This window comes from Pelophylax lessonae, assembly GCF_965119305.1.
Source record: "Pelophylax lessonae genome assembly, chromosome: 10".
NCBI lineage: Eukaryota > Metazoa > Chordata > Amphibia > Anura > Ranidae > Pelophylax > Pelophylax lessonae.
Window position 1 is genome coordinate 55,266,624 of NC_138777.1, and position 16,901 is coordinate 55,283,524.

At 39.3% G+C, this 16,901-nt stretch overlaps 1 protein-coding gene across 1 annotated transcript in view; it reads left to right on the plus strand.

The window, feature by feature from the left end:
- Positions 1-16,901, plus strand: part of CCDC73 (coiled-coil domain containing 73) — a gene marked incomplete at its 5' end in the record, with an annotated part of 225,926 nt that overhangs the window by 112,986 nt on the left and 96,039 nt on the right. The window contains one exon of the mRNA XM_082270483.1: positions 15,490-15,625. Coding sequence (XP_082126609.1) covers positions 15,490-15,625 — 136 coding nt within the window. The remainder of the gene's footprint in view (positions 1-15,489; positions 15,626-16,901) is intronic.

The following is a 16,901-nucleotide window of genomic DNA, read 5'->3' on the forward strand; positions in this document are numbered from 1 at the left end:
TTTTATAAACCCTGTTTGCATCATCACTTGCCTGCCGCTTGGGTGTCGCTCAGTGATGATATTGCACACCTGACTATTTATATATACCGATGATGGCTTGCAGTCCATGCCCTTGTATTTGTGCCCGAAGGTGCATCACTGCTAGCAGTCTTCTGTTCTCCGTGTTCTTCCTTGCATGACCTGGCTTGGCTGACGACTTTCCTGGATCACAACCCCGCATCGGCAGACAATCCGGCATCGGCAGACTACCCGCTACTGGACTTGACCCGGGTTGGATGAATACCCACTTCTACAGTCGATCTGGCTCGGATGGCTACCCGCTTCTGGATTTGACCCCGGCTATTCCTGGTTTCGCTCCTCACTCTTGCTGTGCATTTATTGTTGTTGCCCTAAGAAACTGCTTTATTTTACTTCATGTGGTCTGGTTTCCTGGCACCATGACACGTTCTCTGCTCCTCCTTCCTATGTCTTGTGAAACTAGGAAGAGAAGAGAGTGGTGCTGCAGATGGGACAGTCTAGATTGGTGGAGGAGTTAGTTAATTTTTTAGGGAAGCAGGGGGGCATAACATTTATTGGGACTTTTTTTAACTTAATGCAGAGAACACATTAAGTATAAAAACAATTAGACTTTGGAGCCACTTTAAAGTGGTTATAAAGGTAAAAGGTCTTTTTCTTAAATTCACTATCTGCATTAAGATATAAACATTTTAAAATCTTAAAAAAATGTCAATAGTAGTCCCCCCCCCCCCCCACCTGAGCCCAATCTCGATCTATTGCTGTGCACATCTGCAACAGCTCTTATCCCCTCACCCCTGTCTCGCAGGCTTGGAGAGAAGCAGGAGCCATTGCCTCCTGCTGCTGTCAGTCAAAACCTGTGAGAGGGGGGTCAGGGTTGAGCCAGGCTGTGTGTCTAAATGAACACAAACAGGCCACATAGGGATTGAGCACTCACAAGTGTCCCCATAGGAAGCACCTTTGTATGGGGGCACTCAGCAGAAGAGAGGAGCCAAGAGCAGCGGTGGGAAACCCCAGAGGAGGAGGATCGGGGCTGCTCTGTGAAAAACTATTGCACAGAACAGGTAAGTATAACTTTTTCATTATTATAATGAAAAAAAAAAGTAAAGCTTTACAATCACTTTAACTTGCCAAACTCTATGATTCATTTGCTTACCTTAATTCTTTTTTACATTAATTTTGTTAAGCGACCATAAGGCTTTCATTTGCTACTCTGTTTTAAATTTCCTGCTCATGTTTTTTATTATAAGCTGAAGAATTGACAAATATAAAAAATTAATTTTTGGATATTTTACGCAAAACAGTTTTTAACTGAATTGGATTAAATGAGTTTTAAAGGCAGGAAGGTTTTTTTTTTTTTTATCTTAATGCAATCTTTGCATTAAGATAAAAAAACCTGTGTGTACCTGCTTCCCCAGCACCCCGTAATACTTACCTGAGCCATCTCTTTTTTCAGCAATGTCCACGAGTCACTCGGCCGTCCGGGACTGTCCCTCCTGATAGGCTGAGGTACAGCCATGGCGCCATTGGCTCTCTCAGGAGAGAGAAGGGGAATGGACACATGGAGCTGCAGCTCGGCTTGGGTGTCCCCATAGCAAGCTGCTTGCTGTGGGGGCACTCGATAGGAGGGAGGGGCCAGGAGCAGCAACGAGGGACCGAGAAGAAGAGGATCCAGGCTGCTCTGTGCATAATCAACTTCACAGAGGTGTTAAGTATAACATGTTTGTTATTTAAAAAAAAAAATAAAATGGAGACTTTACAATCACTTTAACATCGTAGTATATCCCTGAGGAAGTCACGTGGTATCGTGACGCAACGCGTAGGAAACCCGGAAGTGACGTGAAGGGACATGGCGAAGGTCCCGTGGCATTTTATTGCATACAGTCAGCAACAGTTTGGAATGTAAGTCTGCTATATTTTTGAAAATAAATATCTTTACGTACTACACCATGATGGCCCATTGTTTTGATGAGCCAAAAGGAACAGAGGAATACGATTCATGAGCGATCCCGGAAATATCCACAGCCCCTCTAGGAAGCCCCCCTAGGGAAAGGAAACGTGATAAGGCTGGGAAGGACGCGGACCCCCTTGGAGATAATAGGACGGCGTGGTGATAGGAATAAAAGGAGCCACATCCATTGCGGGTCTAATAATACAGGCCTATTATTGACCTCATTGAGGTGAGAATTTAGGACACCTAGATGTGATATCACTGGAAATCCCTTCATCACGGAAAGGAAAGGTGGAGGAAGATAACGAATATATACAACACTGGGATTAATTGTTTAATAAATTGGACACTCTTATGATTTATCACTGTTTAGAAATTTAATTTTACAACCAAGGTTAAACAACAGCACTTAAGCACATGTGTATAATTATGTTTACAAGATAGAAGCACCTGCACTTTATGGAATATATACTTCATCTTTCACAGACTCACTTTAACCACGCTAGCGGTAACCCCGAGCGTGACTCGGGGTAGGAATTTCCTGCCATTATGGGTATCCCCGAGTCACGCTCGGGGTGAATGGGCAGAGCTATGCAGACAGCGCAGCGGAGTGTCTTACCTTATCCTGGCGATCCAGCGATGAGCTCTCATTGCTGTGACCGCCAGCCGAGATCTCCGCCGCTCGTCTGTCGGTAGGAGGACTTCCTAGTTCCGTTCCCTGCAGCAGCAATGCTGCATGGGAGCGGAACTAGGGAGGGAAATTCAAAAAAAAAAAAAAAAAAAAGTTGCACAAAACACATAACACATTTTATATTATATATATGCATATACTTATATATATATATATATATATATATATATATGCATATATATATATATACATATATATATATGCATATATATATGCATATATATATATATATATATATATATATATATATATATGTATATGCATATATATAATATAAAATGTGTTTTGTGTTTTTATATATATATATATATATATATATATATATATATATATATATATATATAAATTATATTATTGATTCGATTATAATTCATGCGTTATATATACACACATATATATATATATATATATATATATATATATATATATACACACATATATATATAATATATAACGCATGAATTATAATCTAATCAATAATATAATTTTATTATATATATTATATATTATATAATAAAATTATATTATTGATTTGATTATAATTCATGCGTTTGTATTTCAAATTTATCACATCTGGGATGTCTACTAGAGTCTTGTTTTGGTCAGGTTTAAGTCAGTAATTACTAAGATTGTAGGCCTATAATACATAACGCCAAATTTCCATGAAAAGAATTGTACCGCTTTTGGTACAGAATTCCTGACAGAATCATACCGCCAGGGAGGTTAATAAGCCACTTTTAGCACCTTGTGATTTATAATCTCTATCCTGTAATATTGATGTGATATCTAAACACCAGACGGTTATACATTATTTATGGTTTTACAATATTTATTTGATATTTATATATATATTTCTTTGATGGATATATGTCACATGATGAATTAAGTCACACTATACACACATTAGCACTTCATTGATTTAATTATTTATTTATTCAAAATATTTGATATAAAAGTATATATTTGCAAAGAATTGATTTACACATCCTATCAACACACATTCCGTTATATTTAAAAAAATTAATAAAAAAAAAAATAATTTAATTTTATTTATGCATAGATATCTGCACTAATTTATTGGAAAATATTTACCCCTGAAGCGCAGTACCCCCCCTCATATAGAATACCTCAAACTGTTTTAAGGTATCAGTTAATGTACGTGCCACATCAGGGTTTCCCATTCTTCCAAGACAGCGCAGGAATCCCACTCTTAGAGTAAGACATTTTTTTGGTAAGTAGAACATGTTTGTTATTTTAAAAAAAATAAAATGGAGACTTTACAATCACTATACCATCATAGTATTTTGGTACCAAAATGAAAATTAAAATATTTTAGTTATATCTGCAGCGATAATATGGCTATTGTAGCATTAAGGGATAACTTTAGGTTGAAAGTTGTGGTTACCTGGAGGCCAGAATTTAGGTTGAGTGTTCACCTTAGCTGGTAGGGTAAGAAAGAATTGGCTTTTTTGGTATAATTATAGCTATGCCCAACATCTTATGCAATGGAAGTGTTATTTATGTTCAACAAAAATTTAGTGCAGATGAAAAGTTATATGCTAAAATTCCTTATGCCAATGTTCTCACCCTCCCAATGACTGCAGTAGCTTTCAAAAGCCGAAGTACTGTGTGCCGAGGGAAGGGGGAGGGTTATAACTAGAACTAAGGTAACCACCCTGTTGCAACATACCTTTAATTTTGGAATATACAGTTTCATTTTGTTCCTGTATTAAATCAGGTTAGTCTGCTGATCAGTCTCTTTGTATTTAAACACTGCATTCACAATTTATTAGAGTCATATAAAAGTCTTGCAACTAAAATAATTGCATGAAAATAAAGCTTCCTGTGAAAATCCCACTGCAGGTCTACTCTTTAGTGCTAATGACAGATATGGAAAACCTTGCTGTGGACACACCGCTAAGCTTGATTGAATAAAAGCTGTGAATTCTTCTGCTCCGCTGGGAAGAAAAACGATAATATTGTCAGACTATTACAAAAGGGGATTTTAATTAACCGGCTAAAAAATAAATGTCTGATTTAACTTTAAGTACCCTGACATTTGGGCTGGAAATCATCTTTAACGCAACGCTGGTTTCACACAGAATATGGTGAAATTGAATAACGTGTCCTTTGACCTGAATGCAAGTTAAACATCAACACCCGATAGAAGATAAACATATCTTATGTGTTAATAATTTCAGACCAATGTGCCCACCAAATTCTCACATAATGTTTACAGAACGTGAGCATCCAAAGCTTTTCCACATATGGCTTATAGAAGAATCTTTTACAGATGCATGCCTTGTTCTCTGGCTGCAACTAGCCCAATATTCCTATATCCTGCATTTACCTCATTTGTAAACATAGACTGTAATACATCAGGAGGCAACGAAGGGTCACTTTTACTAGACTCTGCAGTCTTCTGTCATGGTGCCTCAAAGCAAATGATGTAAATGCTTTTGACCCATGCTATTGAGATGAAGTGGCAGGTATAAGGAACAGACGTCAGAGCTTAGTCCAAAGCAGTGGCCTCCAAACTGCGACATGGGGGCCCTTTGTTTGCTTTTATCTGGACTTTAGGGCACTATTCTTCCCACTGACACCAATGATAGGACACTACTTCTCCCACTGACATCAATGCTAGGGCACTGCTCCTCCTACTGACTCCAGTGATAGGACACTATTCCTCTTGGTGGTGCAGTATTACTCTCACTGACACCAATGATGGGGCAGTATTCCTCTCATTAACACCAATGATGGGACACTATTCCTTCCAAAAATGGTCACTTCCACCACCTATAATTGGTCTTTACAACAAGGAGCACTGGAAGGGCAAACACATAGTAAATAAAACCAAACAATTTCCAAGCTCAACTTACTGACCAGCCTGCGATCAACCGAGTTGACCTGTCTAACAGTATGCGTTAAAAACAGAGGTTTAGTTGCACACATTTGCAAATACATGCATAAGCTGCAGGCCCTGGCAAGGTATCCTGTTACCTGCAGCCCTTACCATTACCTTTTAAGAGTCTCCACAGTGGGAGCACATGCATTCTGATGATGGATAGATGAAGGACAGGTGGCTGGAGAGAGCCCAACCATTCCTTGAAAGCGCAGGAACACACAGAACACCCAGCACATTGCACTATAGCAGCAAAGGTGTCAGTGCATTACATAGTTACATAGTTAGGTTGAAAAAAGACACAAGTCCATCTGGTTCAACCAAAAAAAAAAAACAGTATTGAAAACCCAACCATACAATCCCATATACACAATCCTATACCCTCAGTTGATCCAAAGGAAGGCGAAAAAAACCCTAGCAAAGCATGATCCAATTTGCTACAGCAGGGGAAAAAATATCCTTCCTGATCCCCCCAGAGGCAATCAGATATTCCCTGGATCAACTTTACCTAAAAAAATTTTTAGTATTCACTTATATTAAGTACACCCAGGAAAGAATCAAGGCCTTTTTTAAAGCAATCTAGTGAGCTAGCCAGAACCACCTCTGGAGGGAGTCTATTCCACAATTTCACAGCTCTCACGGTGAAGAAACCTTTCTGTATTTGGAGACTAAATCTGTTTTCCTCTAGACGTAAAGAGTGCCCCCTTGTCCTCTGTGTTGACCTTAAAATGAACAACTCAACACCAAGTTCAATATATGACCCCTTATGTATTTATACATGTTGATCATATCCCCCCTTAATCCCCTCTTCTCAAGAGAGAATAAATTCAGTTCCTCTAATCTTTTTTCATAGCTGAGCTTCTCCATGCCTCTTATCAGTTTGGTTGCCCTTCTCTGCACTTTCTCCAGTTCCCCGATATCCTTTTAAAGAACTGGTGCCCAAAACTGAACTGCATATTCCAGATGAGGTCTTACTAATGATTTGTACAGGGGCAAAATGATATCTCTTTCTCTGGAGTCCATGCCTCTTTTAATACAAGAAAGGACTCTGCTTGCTTTGGAAACCGCAGCTTGGCATTGCATGCTATTATTAAGCTTATGATCTACCTGAACACCCAGATCCTTCTCCGCTATGGATTCCCCCAGTTCTACTCTACCTAGTATGTATGATGCATGCATATTCTCCCCCCCCCCCCCCCCCAAGTGCATAACTTTACATTTATCAACATTAAACCTCATTTGCCACATATTTGCCCAATGAAACAGTGCATTGAGGTCAGCTTGTAAGTTGGAGACATCCTGTAAACAAGTTATTCCACTGCAAAGCTTGGTGTCATCTGCAAAGACTTTTAATCCCAGACCCGATATCATTTTTAAAAAGTAAGGGTCCCAACACTGAACCTTGGGGTACACCACTGATAACCTTAGACCACTCAGAGTAAGAATCATTAACCACAACTCTCTGAATTCTATATTTTAGCCAATTTTCTATCCAATTACAAACTGATCTTTCCAAACCTGTAGACTTTACCTTACACATTAGGTGTGTGTGGGGAACTGTGTCAAACGCTTTTGCAAAATCCAAGTATACTACGTCCACAGCCACCCCTCTGTCCAAGGTTTTATTTACCTCCTCAAAAAAGAAATCAGGTTTGTTTGACAACTTCTGTCTTTCATTAATCCATGCTGTCTGTTGCTTAAAATATTTTTTTCCAGCAAGAACTCATCTATGTGGTCTTTTATTAAACTCTCCAGTATCTTCCTGACTATAGAAGTTAAACTAACAGGTCTATAGTTACTTGGCAAAGACTTTGATCTCTTTTTAAATATAGGTATCACATTGGCCCTACGCCAGTCCAGTGGTACTATTCCAGTCCTTAACGAGTCCCTAAAAATTAGAAACAAAGGCTTTGAAATTACAGCACTCAATTCTTTTAGGATGCGTGCATGGATGCCATCTGGTCCAGGCGCTTTATCCACCCTTATTCTGTCTAAATATTTCTGGACCATATCACTTTTGAGCCATTGTGGATCATTTTCGGGCTGTGTCAATACCATCATCATTATGATCATGAGCTCCCCCATGCTCCTTTGTATAAACAGAGCTGAAGAAAGTATTTAATACATTTGCCTTCTCTTAGTCCCCAGTCACCCACTCCTGATTATTTTGTAAAGGGCCTACATGCTCAGACCTAACCTGTTTACTGTTAATATATTTGAAGAATTTTTGGGGGTTTGTCCTACTATCTTTTGCAATCGTTCATTTTGAATCTTTGCGTGCTTGATTTCCTTTTCACATATTCTGTTATATTCTTTGTAACAATTAAACAATGATAGTGTTCCTTCATTTTTGTATTTTTTAAAAGCTCTTTTCTTATTATTTATAGCTTTTTTAGCTTTCGCCGTGAGCCAGATAGGTTTTATTTTTAGCCTTTAACTACGGGAAAGATTTATGCAATTTATATTGTTTTGTGCCTCTCCTGCACCCACCTCTACGCTAAAGCTGCCACTGACAGTTCAGGGTGGGACCAGACCAGATCTTTACAGGTTTAGATAGATTAGGTTTAGAATGTGGCACAGAGTAGGTTTAGTGTTAGTTAGGTTTCGCCTAGACTTATCCTTTAACATGACACTAAGGACCAAATCTCCAAAGGATTGAAACAGGTAGTAAAATACATCTGAAATGGTCAGCAAAGATCCACTGTGTACACATTAGGTTGGCTTACTAAACATTGCCCCATAGTTTTGTAAATAAGTGGGACAGAAGAGAGAAGAAGCAAACCAACGCTTTAGCGTGGGCAGGATACAGAAAAGAGGGAAAAGAAAAAAGGAAAGAGCGAGAAAAGAAAAAGAGACCTAGAGCTCACAGAAGACATTATTATTATATGGTTAGCCAAGTGCAGGAGACAGGGGCATCTGAACATAGTTTGCCCACAGTTCCTACGTTTGTTCAAAGAGTCCCTGTTGATCATTGTTAATACTAGCCACAGCATAAAATAAACCAAACATTTCATAGGACATGGCATCCTGCTAGGAACATCATTCAGCAGGGAGACAGAGAGTTGTTGTTTGAGTTCAATGCCTGTTACTTTGCGCATCATGGCAAAAACTCTGTTCTAATAACTACTAATGCTGGGGCATTCCCGCCATTTATGCCGCAAAGTACCTCGTAAAGAACACCCACTTAAGTAGTCTGCTGATGATGACAGGTACAGCTTAACCAAGCAAGTAAGGACCAGATACAACCTCGTCCAAACTTTCACACCCTCTTAATCAAAGAAACATTCAGTTTACCTTTCAAGGAGACCTGTAGCCTGGAATACCAGGCTCTATTTTGAAATCAAGGTCCCTCTCTCATGCCAACATATACGTGTGTTTCAGAGGTGGGGCAAGTAAAGATGCATAAGCCAATAGAAATGCCACCCCTGTTGCCCTGGTCTTTAGTACACCATTGTTGATAAGATGTTATTGAGGGAGGGTCTGATGAGGGGCAAAGGCCCGACAGGTAATATGAAATTTGGAGGAAGCGGAACTTTTCAGTAGAGGGCATCTCTAAATGAATACTACAATGTGTCAAGGTAAAGGGCCCTCTATGCGTATAAAAGTGTCCTATACGGTAGAGGCCCTTGTCCGCCTACCATTTGAAAGCTTTGATCTCCAGGCCTGGAGAAAAATCCGGGATGTGGAACATATGGTCTAATGGGGTAAAAGCCAAGGCTAATGCCTGATTAGTACAAATCGATCCTACAATGCAAAGGAGTGAGAAAGGATGGGTACCATAATAGGGGTTTACATTTTTGCTAAACAAACAAAAAAAGACCAAACAATTTCTCTTAGTTTCTGTTAGAAAATTTTGTAAACAAGTAATTTTTCTCTTTCACTGATGTGCGCTGATGAGGTTGCCCTGATGGGCACTGATGAGGTAGCACTGAAGAACACTGACGAGGAGGCACTAATTTGCAGCACTGATTGGTGGCATTGTAGTGCACTGATAGGCGGCACTGATAAGAAGGCACTGATGGGTACTGAAGGGCAGCACTGACTGGGATCACTGCTGGGCACTAATTGGCATCTCTGCTGGGCACTGATTGGCATCACTGCAGGGCACTGACTGGAATCACTGCCAGACACTGTTGGGGCTGCACTGATAATCAGGGCACTGATGATCAGTGCCCTGATTATCTGTGCAGGTCTCCCCTGTGAGAAAATGCAGCTGATCGGCTCTCCTCTCCTCAAACGCTCTCAGTAAAAGGAGAGGAAAGCCGATAACCGGCATTTCCTTGTTTACATGTGATCAGTTGTGATTGAACACAGCTGATTACATGGGTAAAGAGCCTGGTCATCAGCTCTTTACCGAGATCGTGCGCTGAGCCCCAGGGCACACAAGCACAGTCTCAGGCTATTAAGTCACCATGGAGACTAACCTATTTCTTGCCTGAACTTGTGGCTTATAAATGACTCTCTGTCTGAACTTCTGGAGGTGGGTAAAACTGTAAATAACAAAGTCTTTAATTTTCCTTTATAGCAAGTGTATCGAAAAGCAAACCCCTTTTTTACTTTTGTATGGAGCGTGGAATGGCTAGAACCAGTTTTTATTGCTTCTGTATGTGCATTAAAGCAGGAACTTCTGTCTCTCAATCAACATTGGTGAAGTAAAAAGAAAGTATATCATATATACTTTTACATTTCTTTTGTTACTTCCTGGTTTCCAGACCTAGGCAAATGGCATAATACATCCTAGGAGTCTTCAGAAGGGGAGGAGAGGTTTTCTCAGCGAAGCACACCGTCCTGCCTGCGAGCCTGAGCTAAGGACAGATGTGGATTTCAGAAAGTAAATGCTACATCAATCCTTTGCTCTTACTCAAGATGGCCAAATACTAGGAGGAGGGAGGGGGTTCAAAGTGATTTTTCAGCAAAATAAAGCATGGATGATAGGGCTAGTCTTAATCCCCAGAAATACTTAGGATGTACCTTTATTCTAAAGCATCAATAAAATCTGAAACTGAATCTTCCTTTGTACAACTCTTCACTTGAGGTGCTACTCAACACACACAACTGCTAGTCTGGGGTACCAGCACTTTGCCCAATACCTATAGAAGTTGTGCAGCCCAAGACCCATAACAAAGCTCTTCTAGTGCTGCCATAGTCAAGACAAATTTCCTATAGGTCTTTATTGCTAACAGTGTTCCTGCCAGGGGAAATTCACTCTGTTTGCCCTGGTGACTATGGTCATGAATGACATAAATATCTAGGGAGTAATAGAAGAGCATAGATCATTTAGAATGGGAGAAACCCACTGTGGTGTACTAAAAACAATCACCAAGGAATAAATTCCTCCTTAAGAATTAGCATTTAGACTCAAGGACTTTTTGTTGAAGAAGTAGGATTGTTACAAACAAGACTCACATTTACTATTTGGGTAGGAATTCACAATGTTAACATTTCACACAGGGCACCATATAAACTAAGGTGGACCCTGGGTAAAGTCAATGTATTTCCATTAATTGATTTGCACAGATTGTGTTTTAATTTTTTTTAGGCTGTCTCCCTTTGCGGCCTTCAGGGTCTGCCTGGTTGTGGGGGGGCCAAGGTGTAATAGCACAACCACTTTTCTCTCTGAACTTCACTTGTAGTATTTACATATCATAGCCATACACCCATGTAGCGGTTTACTGGAAATTAGTGCTACCTTTCCTCAGAACAATCCTTCGTACAGTCCCCCCCCCCTTTCAATTACAGAAACTTAGTGGTGTTCAAAGTACAGTTATGCTTTCTTAATACAGACCAGGCCAGGAGTGGAATTCTAACATTCTAAAGCCACACATGGCTGAATGTTGGGAGACATCGGATAGTAGCAGTCCATTCATGCTGGACAACCAGCAGCCGACCGACTCCCAATGGCTGAGAGCGCTGATCGGAGTGTTCTGGGAAGGGGGCCATCCCCCTGTCAGAACGCAACAGCTTAACGGGGGAGATCGTTAGTACAGCGGCCCTGACCTGGTAGTGTGTACCAGACTTAACTTTCTAATGAAGAGTCACAGGAAGGACACCAGCTTCTCTAGCTCTCGCTAATAGCAGACTCCCCGAGGGTGCACTGCACACAACTTCAGCACTGAATAGTTCACGGACTCTACACCTGCAGTGTTCGAGAAAAAAACTTTCATCCTGCTCCCTCGAACTGTCACCACAGTTGAAAATGAATGTCGAGTTGACCCCACTTATGGTTAGAAAAATGAATGAACTTTCTTAGAACATTTTTTTTCCTACAATTTTCATTCAAAATTCTTCCAATCTATGGCCAGTTTAAGAGGATAAAATTCCAGACTGGCTGGAAATAGGAGGGGAAACCCTAAATGATATTAACATCCTTTTACATTTTTTTCTATATCTTGAAATCTTTTAGCAATTTTGCTGTGAAGTTTTTGCTATGCAGATTTCTTTTCTGTGAATACTGTAATATAAAACTTTCTGAGAGCAGACACCTTGAGAAAAGTACAGAGAGCCATATTACTACCAGGACAGCTCATTTTCTAGATGTTGTAATTGCTGTAAGTATTCTATTGCCAATTTTATTATGTAATTAAAACATGTCAATGAGAAGTGGCTTAAGGCAAATTCAGCCTTAGAGTTGGAAGCAATTTTAAAATAGTTGTTGTTTCTTTGCTTATTATGATATTCCGTTTATTGCTTTGTGTTTAATTTCATACCTTATAAAACATGAAAAATAAGCACTGTATATTCAACTCTGCTCATGTTATGTTACCCATTCCTTTTGATTATAGCTCCTTTTATTACTGATCTTTATGCACATATAATACTTTTAAACCTAAAAAAGCCTGCTCATGAAAAAAATAAAGAATATTTTTTTTAATAGACTTTTAATAGAAATTTGTGAATGGCATTTAACAAGCATTCAATCGCTGGTAATTACATTCAGTCCCAGTGTTTTTTTTCAATCTAGGGACATCACATAAAACAAAGTTGTACTATCAAAGGTTACGCTTCAATGAAGGAGAGCTTGTAGTTTTAACAGTTGAGTTTACTTTAGTGTACATTTAATTTTTCTGTTTTAAAAAGAAGAATAATGATTAGCATGTGATTTTTTTCTGTGTTATATATGTGACTGTTTAAAATGTGTGACTTGTTACAGTTATATTTTTTGTTCATTTGAGCAAATGTACAGATAGTATACAGTATATATATGCAGTATATACTGCTATAGGGTATAGTAAAGTATTAGGTAAATATATTAGCTTGCATATATAATGTTTTTGCAAAGTGACCCAGTATAAGAGTTCAACTGTCATAGTTTCACTACAAAACAAGAGAAAGGATGTAATTGGTTGCTTCACAAGACCCAATACTTTCATATGCTTTCCAGACATCTTTATGTTTTAGTCCAATTAAAATATTACATTTTAACCTATTATTGTTGTTTTTCTTATTTTTTACTGTTTTAAGGGTTTATTTACATCTGCACCGCTCTTTGAAGAGCAATCCACGGTGGATCACTTTTCAGAGTGCATTGCAGGTACAGCTGGGAAGCATTCAGAAGCCGATACTTTTTTTTTGCAGGCAATGGGGCTTTTTGAATAGGAATACTGTGCTCCAACCACAAGCCTAGCATTTGGCTTACAATTGTGGCACCGTTCTATTCACTTGAATAGGTCAGTGGCGTACTGCCCACTGAACACGACAGGGGGGGATAATGTGTACAAAAAAAGCTTTTGTAGCTTTTTGAGGGAGGAAAAAACACAGCTCAACTGCCTATTTGTGTATCATAAGGGTAAACAAAGCCCTAATGTATGAAGTTTTTTTTTTAAGTTTCCATCATGATAGTAATATGTGGCAAAGAAATATAAGATACAAAAAGAAGGGCCATGGTATATGGAGGCTTGACGATTTCCATTGATTGTAAAATAATATAAAACAAACTGTGGATCAATTGGTTCATATCCTATCTTGGATGTTCTATATGTTGAAAAATATAGTAGATGGCTGAGCAGAGGGTGCAAGAATGGTCAAATCTCTAACAAATTCAAACATTGGGGGCAGGCATCCCCAGTGGGTGATTAGGATTCCCAACAGTGGAGTGCAACAGACAGAGAAGGGCTCTTGAAAACCCACTCCAAGAAGAGGTTGGCAACACACAGATCATGGGCAAGTGACAAAGAAACCGCAATCCTTCCTAACTGACCCTCAGAACCTAGATAGGAGGGGTGGCGGAGGCATTTACTGGTACTGATCCCCTGTATTTTGGCAGAAAATACAGGGGATTGGTTAAAGTTAATCATAAACCCCCACCGCCCCTGTCCCTGTCCCTTTTCCATCTGCAGCCCAGGCTCCCTGTGTGCTCCCCTGGTTATCCCCCTTCTCCCGCATCACTGCCAGCTTTTGCTCCTCCCCTCTCCCACCAGCTGCTGGCAGGGGATCATTTGAGGATGGAGGAAGGGGCCAGAAAAAAATGTAATTTACTGGCCCCTTCCTTTTCTAAATGAATACAGTGAGGGATCTGCACCAATCACTCACTGTGTTTATTCATAACTTAGGCATAGCAAACTGTGTTTGCTATGCTTCAGTTTGTGAATTAACAGCAGCCCCTCAACACAGAGCAGTTTCCATGTATTCACTGTCCAGTGCAACTGAGGCTACAGAGAAAGGGACTGGGGAATCTCTAACCTTAGTCCCTGTCTCGAAAGTGAGACATCAGGAGTATGTTTAGACCCCTGATATTGCACCAAAAATACCCAAAAGGGCTCCTAAAAAAAATATATCCTAGAAAAAATATATAAAAAAATAACAAAAAATAAAATTAAAAAAAAAAACCCTCCGTTGCCCTACTGACACTGTCCACACACTGTTCATTGTCCTAATAACACTGTTCACTGCTCTACTGACTGGCACTGTCCACTTATAAGGCAGGCTAAGATTATATTTTTACAGTGATATTTATTTTCTTATATCCATCTAACTTTTCCTTATCGTTTAGTTGGGTCTTGCTGTTTAATCACTTTAAAAAAAGAAAAAAAAAAAAAAAGAGCACCAAACCCCAGCGATCTTTTATCTCATTCATGTTGTTCAGGTAGATCTCCACCTCTCAAAGGTTATAGTAGAATTAAACGCAAACATTTTTTTCATTGTGAAGGTTATCCCCTGGCAAGTTTTTTTTTGCCATCTGTCTCCCATTGGGGAGATTTTCCTTTACTGCCTGCCCCATAGCCAAAACAGTTAGTGAGGGAATTTTTGGCTGTGACCAGGTTTATTGGAAGTGTGTCCCCATTGGAAGATTTCCTCTCTATTACTGTTCTGGTGACAACCAAAAATTTGGTAATTAAAAACATGGCAAATAGAGGGTGAATCTCCCTAACGGGGACACAGATAGCAATAAACACATAAAAGGTATTCTAATCCGTCTCCATTCTGTCCAAAACTAAAAAAGTTTTGCTTTTAGTTCAGGATTAAGAGAGGCAACTGTATCTGTAACTGAAAAGCATTTTACAATTTTTCAAAACCTTCAGAGGTAAAGTCAGCAGAATGGGTGCAGTACCTAAAATGTGGCATCTGGGGATTAGAACATTTTTAGAGGGAGTTGGCCATCAGTACCATTTGTAAAATACCTTGCTCGTGTTCCTTTTTTTGGTTGCCCTAAGTATGCCAATAAGAATTTGTGCCTTCTCTATGACCTCACTGTCTTGTTTGAGGTTATTATAGTCAGAGACAGAAAGGTTGGGGGGGGGGGGGTAGGTGAAGTTTCTCTTTATTGTTGAGTAGAGTTGACCTAGAGCTTTTGGATGTTAACAGTATAGCTTACAATTTGAGTTCTGCTGATAGCAGAAGCAAAACATCTGTTTTTGACACTGAGATTTTGTCATTCAAAATACAGTGGCCATTATTTCAATATATTACATTTTAATATTTTTTCACAAACAGGAGCAAAAGCTGCAGCTTCACATATTAGCAAAAGAAGACCACATGAAACAGCTCAGTGAATGTGAAAGATGCTTTGAAAATGCGACACAGCAAATCCTTTCAGTAAATGAGGCACATAAAGAGCTTGAGCAAAGTGGTAAGTGCATTTAAGATTCATTTTTAAAATCATGCGCATATCACATGAAAAAATTCTAAACTTCTCTTAGAATTTTTACAGCAACAATAACTTAAAAAACAACAACTAAGCTCTACCTAACAACAACTAAGCATGTTACAAGCTCTAGTTAAGTGACTTTGTCTAGGCTGGAAAAATACCATTAGTCTGAATTTCCTCAGTCCCCTTTGCTGCCCATAAATTTACGGGCGGTTGGCAACACTTGTCTCGGTGTTTCCCAGGCAGGTTTTCCAGTTTGTCTCCAGGTTCTGGCACGCCTTTTGCTCCCGGTTGGGTATTTGACTCTTCTTCTCCTCGGCCAACCATCCGCAGTCCAATGGTGGCGCTGAGCGTTCCAAACAAGCTCTGGAGCAATTTCTCTGCTGCTATATCTCTGACCATCAGAACAATTGGGTTGATCTGCTACCCTGGGCAGAGTTTGCCAGAAACTCTGCCATCAACTCATCTTCCAGAATGTCTCCATTCATAACCAATTATGGGTCCTATGTAGAAATGTATACGCGCCAACACTTGGTATCCAGCAGTCAGCAAAAACAAACAACAATTTGTGAAGAGTAATAAATAAAAAATGCAGCGCTGATAAAATAAAATAAACAGTATAAAGTGCAAATCATTTATCAATGCTTACACAAAAGCAATGCAAATTTTAATGTGCAAACTTATGCAAAATTGTGCAAACTTACATGAATGAAATCAAAATAATATACATTTTATAAAAAAATGAAAATGTAAGTATATGTGCAAAATTAGGCAAATAAAGTGCATGTGTGTGCATATGTATGAAAACATATACACTAAGTAAACAATTGTGCAAATATATGTGCAAAAATATGCGAACAATGCGTGTAGTGTGTACCTGTTAGACCAAACAAAGTGCTTTCTCCACTAAGTGGAGGAAGTGGAGGAAGCACTTTATTTGGTCTAACAGGTACACACTATGTGAGTTTTTTGTTTCCTTGAGTATCTCGTGGAAAGAATTTCCTGCTGTGGGCGTTAAAGATTATTTTCCCTTGATCCGTGTCGTATGAGTGTGTATTGGGAATACTTTCATATGAAGGATCTGTGACATCTGCCATTAGTTATCTATTTCCCTCGTAAGCTTGAATGACCCAAAGAGTATATGCTTTGTTGGGTCCACAATATCTGGTAAGCCTCTGATTTACTTGCATGATCGGTGGTGGTTATACACCTATTTTTCGCATATTTTTGCACATATATTTGCACAATTGTTTACTTA